General features: G+C 34.9%; 1 protein-coding gene across 5 annotated transcripts; it reads right to left on the bottom strand.

Annotated features, from left to right (window-relative positions):
* Nucleotides 1–485: 485 nt before the first annotated feature.
* LOC112801030 (uncharacterized) lies at nt 486–5,640 on the bottom strand. Of its 5 annotated transcripts, none has more exons than XR_011881923.1 (8): nt 5,406–5,640; nt 4,917–5,207; nt 4,681–4,809; nt 4,367–4,565; nt 3,223–3,561; nt 2,788–2,934; nt 2,032–2,531; nt 486–1,061 (listed from the first exon to the last, which is right to left on the bottom strand). XR_011881923.1 is itself a non-coding variant. In XM_072236938.1 (5 exons), the coding sequence occupies exons 2-4, from the start codon at nt 5,196–5,198 to the stop codon at nt 4,374–4,376; spliced, it is 603 nt and encodes a 200-aa protein (XP_072093039.1). In that variant the 5' UTR covers nt 5,199–5,207; nt 5,406–5,640; the 3' UTR covers nt 3,650–3,762; nt 4,367–4,373. The 5 variants fall into 5 exon arrangements, 2 of the variants coding, with proteins under 2 accessions (XP_072093039.1, XP_025699328.1); XR_011881925.1 differs by lacking the exon at nt 3,223–3,561 and having other exon boundaries at nt 2,032–2,093; nt 2,219–2,531; XR_011881924.1 differs by lacking the exon at nt 3,223–3,561.
* Nucleotides 5,641–5,914: the final 274 nt, after the last annotated feature.

Here is a 5,914-nt window from a genome sequence, read left to right as displayed (position 1 = left end):
AATATTGAATTTTGTCCTTGATCTCTAATAAGTAGAATGAGTGTTTTTGTTAGCAGAATCTGTGACAAACACAAAGCTCTTGAACAATTGGTTCTATCATATACCTCAGAAATACACATAATATGACAGCCAAGGAAAAAAGCTAGATGCAGATCTTGCAAATTTATATCAGATCAGAATCCAAACAGAACAGTTCTATTCTTTGGAACCACTAACTGAGGACATATTAGAGGATAGCCTTGAACTGTTATCTTCTCCAATTTCGTCTTCAGGTTCATCAAATGGATAGAAGTAAGGCTTAGGAGACATTTTTAGTAAGTCTTCATCTTGTATTAGCATCTCCACAACTCTCAAATGGATAGAAGTAAGGCTTAGGAGGCATTTTTAGTTGACTATCACTATCAGACAAATCCACTCACTGGTCATCACCATTAATTTGTTCACGCAACATTATCACTCTTTTATGAATCACATACACATCAAGATAGCCAGGTAATAATACTCAGACTCATTCATATATAAGGGGATGTTTCATATATAATTTTTGTGCAACTTATTTTAAATTCAGCTACAATAATCAACCATAAGCTTCATGTATTCTTATCATTCAAAACTACAACTAAGTAGAGTCATCTTTTTAAATAAAAAAACTAAGGCAATAGATTAAGAGAACCTGCAAGGTCAAGATGTGTCCGAGTAAGCTTAAGCCAATCCATTTGACTATATCCTTTTCCAAAAGGAACTTTGGTCCGAGCTGCCAGCTTTGCAACAGGACTCTTCAGTTGTGGAGACCTCTGAATCGAATTCATCCCATCACTCATAACTGATTTCTTGTTCAATTCATTCGGCTGACGTGAAATCACACTGGTTACGGTGAAAGACAAAGAACCAACTTTGTCCTCCTTTATAGAGTCCGCATTATTTGCAAAACCATCCTTCCACAAGAAACCACCATCTTGATTACTACTAGTAGTGGGAGAACTTGAGGATTCTTCTTTTATGGAAATATCAGCAATATCCGAAGCAAGTTTCTTTGTTTCAACACCCTCCTGCGAACTAACCTATAAATCCAAGGCATCAAATTAGAAGAATAACACTAGATATACAAATTCTTATCAAATTCTCAAGTAACTCAAATTCTTATCCTATGGAAAGTACTTGGATTGTGTAAAGAGAGATCATAGAGATGGAGACAAAGAGATATAGCAATTGAGATAATGACACACAAAAATAGTTTCTGCAAAAGTCTAGTGAAGGCCATCATGATTTGTCTAAGAACAAAATTTTCAAAAGTAGAAACTAGCATGCCACCCTTATAGTGATAACACTTTTTACCTTTTCTTCCCAAATTCCAAATCTTCTAATAAGAACCCTACCTTAGTCAATTCTCATCAACTCATCATGGATTTCAACAAGGCTAAAGATGGGATTGGCGTTGTTTGTGTGCTGCTGCTGGAAGTTTTGAAGACATAAGCAAGAGAAAGGAAGCAGCAAAGACTAGGGATAGATTTGATAATTTAATAGTAATGCTAATCCTTTTATTATACATTGTGTGTACTTTGTTTGGAACAGAAAATCCTAAGTAGACAAAAATCTTCTTGTAGCTCACTTTTCTTCTTTGGGGATTGTTAATAGGGCAATGCTTACAGGAACAAAATGGATGAAAGAAATAATGGAGTATATATCACCTCATCTAGCTTAGAAATTAAATTTTCTGCACACATAGGCTTTGCAGATACTATATGCTATAAAAATGTCCATGTGGAATCGCACAATATAATCCCCCAATTAAATTTTAATAAAAGGCTCACTTGCAAGCCATGACAGGAATGGACATGAATGGAAATGCTTATAATTCCGAAAACAATGAAACCAATGGTGGTGCAAACTAGGTACCCTTGGGCTCTGAAATGCTTATAATTCCGAAAACAATGAAACCAATGGCAAAAATGCTTATAACTAATTCTAATTAAAAAATAATATTTTACCTAGTATCAACTAAATAAACATAATAAACAAACAACCCTATACCTTGTCCTTTTGGTACTTGTAGAAGACATCCCAATAACTCTTGCCTTTTTAGTCATACTTCTCTGCCACGTGTATCAGCAATTCAACTAGTTAGTGCTTTAATTTCTTTGAATTTGCAGCCAATACTACTTGATTAACTAACTTCCATATATAAATTACAAAGATGCTATTTATTATTATTAGTTACCTTGAGCTCTTGTAAGGATGAGTGACAAAACCCTCTTTAGCTGGCAGTGGCACTACATTTTTGTTAAATATATTTATGAAAAGAGTTCTTATATAAACTGAGACATGTTCTTCAACTCACTAATTAACTCTAATAATTTAGACCACTTCTAAATATGCATAGGAAAATAAGTGAAAAAATTAGACCACTTCTGTGAGCTAAGTTCCAGCTTATCTAATGAAGGAACACACCCCCAATCCTCAACAAGTGGAGGAGGTCCCAGCAACACAGGAAGTTTGATGCACGGACGTATCGAACACTTCGCCTCGACAGTCTGCAAGTTTTGATATCATCATAAGTTGAAAGCAAATTTGTTAACAATTAATAAAGTAACCTGCACATATATCAATGAAGCTTAGTTTTTATTATTGAGATGCATAAAATCTCTTCACTATAATAGTGTTATCTTAAAGCTATACTGTTACATTAGAAAAGCAATACATTTTTATGCAAGTTATGTTCAATTAAGTTAATTGCAAAAAAAAATTAGACCACTATATGTATATAGCTTGAATTTAAGAAATTAATACCACTGAGCCTGGAACTGGAGAATCTGTGTGCAAAATGGAAGAATCTCCTCATTGTTTTCCATCAGAAGAAAGAAAACCTTGGCAGGAGCATCAGCAACTCTGAAAGCTTCTGCAGTTGCCCATACTAACCACAAGCTAGGGAAAACACTGAAAATTCAGCACAAGAAACTCAGAAAAGACGCACATCATGATGATGAAAGTGAAAATAGAAAGAAAAGGAAAAATACACAGTACATACAGTTGTTTCTGAACATGTTTGGGCCTCGAACCTCAAAGCATAGCATTATATGCTAGCGACTTGAAAAAGCATATTCAATAAGCACATACACTACACCCTCTCAAAGAACATATATACATCCTAAACACATTCCTCAATTTCCCCAATTTGAGAATAAAATTAGCTTCCTAAGATTACAGAGGAGAAAAAACCCTAACCTGAGACATGATTGCAGCGGTCAGTAAGGATTACAGCAGAGACAGCTCAGGCAGAGCAGCAAGGACGTGATGCATTGGCGAGCCGACGACAACCATCGAGCAGCGACGACGACCAGAGACGACTCAGGCAGCGCAAGGCAGAGGAGGGATTACAGCAGCGGCGGATCCGGCAGCGAAGGTAGAAACGGCAACAGCAGCGCAAGTCAAGAGATTTCAAAATGGCGGAGAAGAGCAGAAGTTTCAGAACAGCGCGGGTAGAAGAACACATCAGACCAGACTATAGCAGAACGCGATGTGAGCAAAAGAATACAGCGCGAGCAAAGTAGAACACCGCGCGAGCTTAAGCAGTGATGAACATGATGACGACGAGCAGAGAGGAATGCAGAACGGGCGTCAATGTCGTTTAAGGGGAAAATTGAGTTAGGGTTAGGATTTTGATTCTGAAATGATATGGTTGGAGACTTCGGGTTTTGTTTCTAAGTAATGGTAGTCAGGAATGTGATGAACCAATTATTGCTTGATGTTTTTTGTGCTTCTTTTCTTGTTTTTTGGTTGAGTCAGGAGGAAAAGAATAATTTTAAAAAATAAATAAAAATAAAAATTCTAGTGAAATAACTTTAGACAACACTTAGAAGGGGAAGTTCATTAAACATTTAAAGGCAACTCTTAGAAAGTATAATAGATAAATACTATAAATGTTGTCTATTTAATTTATAAAACAACGCTTTTTTACATGTATCTCAAATTGATCAAAGAGAACGTTTGCAGTATGTTGGTTAACAAAGAGTTGCAATAATTTTATTTCTTTGCAACAAATCTTAAATGTTGCTTTTGACCATTTTAGACAACACTTTTTAAAAGTTACTTATATCATATGTTGCGATAGCTCAAAAATGTTGTAGTGTTAATGGCATACAAACTAAACACATTCTGTCAATAGATGTGAACATTCACCAATATATGGATGATAGATAGAGAATTAGTCAATGTCTACTTATGGCGGAATATTTAAAAGGCAAAACCATTAGGCATAAATTAAGATCCAAAGGTGATTGGCATTATGTGCTATATAACTAACTAGTTTAATATCTAACTAGTCTACACAAACAAAACCATAACAAAAAAGCTCAGGTAACATTTATACCTGACACTCACACATGCTGCTCAATATACTTCTCACAAGACATAACCTGCGAACCTTCGTTCATTATCTTTTTCCAGACCCTAGCACGAAAGGTTCCATGTGTATTGCCAGATTGCGCCCCAAAAGTAATGTAGAACATTGTGCCAGCAACACATTGAGCATTTGATTTGATAAGCTTATCAAATATAAAAGTTGTATTCTGCATAAGAGTGCAAAGATCCACATGCATAATATAATTAGAAGAATATTTAAGCACATAATATCACCATACATAGATTAAACTTAGAATCAAAATCAATATAGAACCAATTTACATTGCTCTCATTGTAGACTTTCAAAGCTTTCTTGGAAAATTCTATCAATGGAGGGCGGTTTGCTTCGGTCAACGTATAGGGCTTAATTGAACCAGGTAGAATGCCTTCAAACCAGTCAACATCGAATCCCTGGAAAGCCAAAATTCAAACCCTAACTAGTAAGATCATTATATCACAGAACACGAGAACAAAATAGTTAAATCACTAAATGTGTTGTGAGAGATCAGAAGGCGTACGTTGCTTTCAGCAACCTGCCTCCGATGTTCACGAATTTCTTCATCAGTCATTAAACGTCTAGGCGTAAACGGCACATATTCGGAATCAGAATCGGAATCAGTATCATCTTCTGTCTCTTCCTCCTCTTCTTCTTCGTCAGAGGCAGCCGTATCCTCAACAACTTTCTCTTCATCTTCTTCTTCGGAGGAGGTATTGCCTCTGACACAAGGCCTTTTGGCGTGCTGCTCCAGAGTCTCTTGTTTCTCTTTCTCCAATTGCACGATACGATCATCCAAATCCATCTGATTTCCCTTTTCAACTCATACATTTTCCAATCGCAATAATCAGAATATAATATATACTCACCAAAAAAACAAAAATAAATAAATAAAATAAGCAGAATATATGAATACAGATAACCGAACAAAAATAACAACAATCACAGTGATGATAATAATAAAAGCAGAAGATTTAACGAATTTGGAGACGAAGAAGGACTCAAAATTCACCTTAAACTTGCAAATTGCAACGTAGTAGCAGAACCTCCACTTGGAGTTTTCGGTGAATTGGGGTTCGGGTTAGGGTTTAAATTATCAGCCCCGGGATTCTTTTTATAAACGAAAACGGTTTTTTAATTTGACCACCAGGAAGTAGACCGAAAACAAACCCTCGTATCTTTATTAATAAAAAATCTTAGGGAGAGAGAAGAGAATAGAGTTTTCATTTAATTTAGAATTGTTGTACATAAAACACCTAAACTAAAAGGCTATTTATAGTTAAGGATAAGATAAGATATATAAAATTATAATTATTAATAAATTATAGAGCAGTGCTAAAAAGTCAGTAATTTTTAAGTTTTATAATTATTAATTGGTCATTAATAATATTTTTAATAATATGAAATTATATTTAATAATAAGAGATCACTCACCTTTTTTATGATTAAATGCTGACCAAATTGTTAAAAAAATGCTAACTCCTAGATTTTTCCTAAATTATATTTAAAGAAACGGATATT

Source organism: Arachis hypogaea, chromosome 5, assembly GCF_003086295.3.
Source record: "Arachis hypogaea cultivar Tifrunner chromosome 5, arahy.Tifrunner.gnm2.J5K5, whole genome shotgun sequence".
Lineage (NCBI taxonomy): Eukaryota > Viridiplantae > Streptophyta > Magnoliopsida > Fabales > Fabaceae > Arachis > Arachis hypogaea.
The sequence above is the reverse complement of the archived record's forward strand: the minus strand, read 5'-3'. Positions and strand labels throughout refer to the sequence as shown.

What these genes read in the sequence shown, in the direction of transcription:
- LOC112801030 (XM_072236938.1), bottom strand. Translation starts at nt 5,198, where the DNA reads ATGGATTTGGATGATCGTATCGTGCAATTGGAGAAAGAGAAACAAGAG. An exon ending in GGCAGGTTGCTGAAAGCAAC is followed by an intron (nt 4,810 to 4,916) that starts GTACGCCTTCTG and finishes TTGGCTTTCCAG; the next exon opens with GGATTCGATGTTGACTGGTT. An exon ending in AAGTCTACAATGAGAGCAAT is followed by an intron (nt 4,566 to 4,680) that starts GTAAATTGGTTC and finishes ACTCTTATGCAG; the next exon opens with AATACAACTTTTATATTTGA.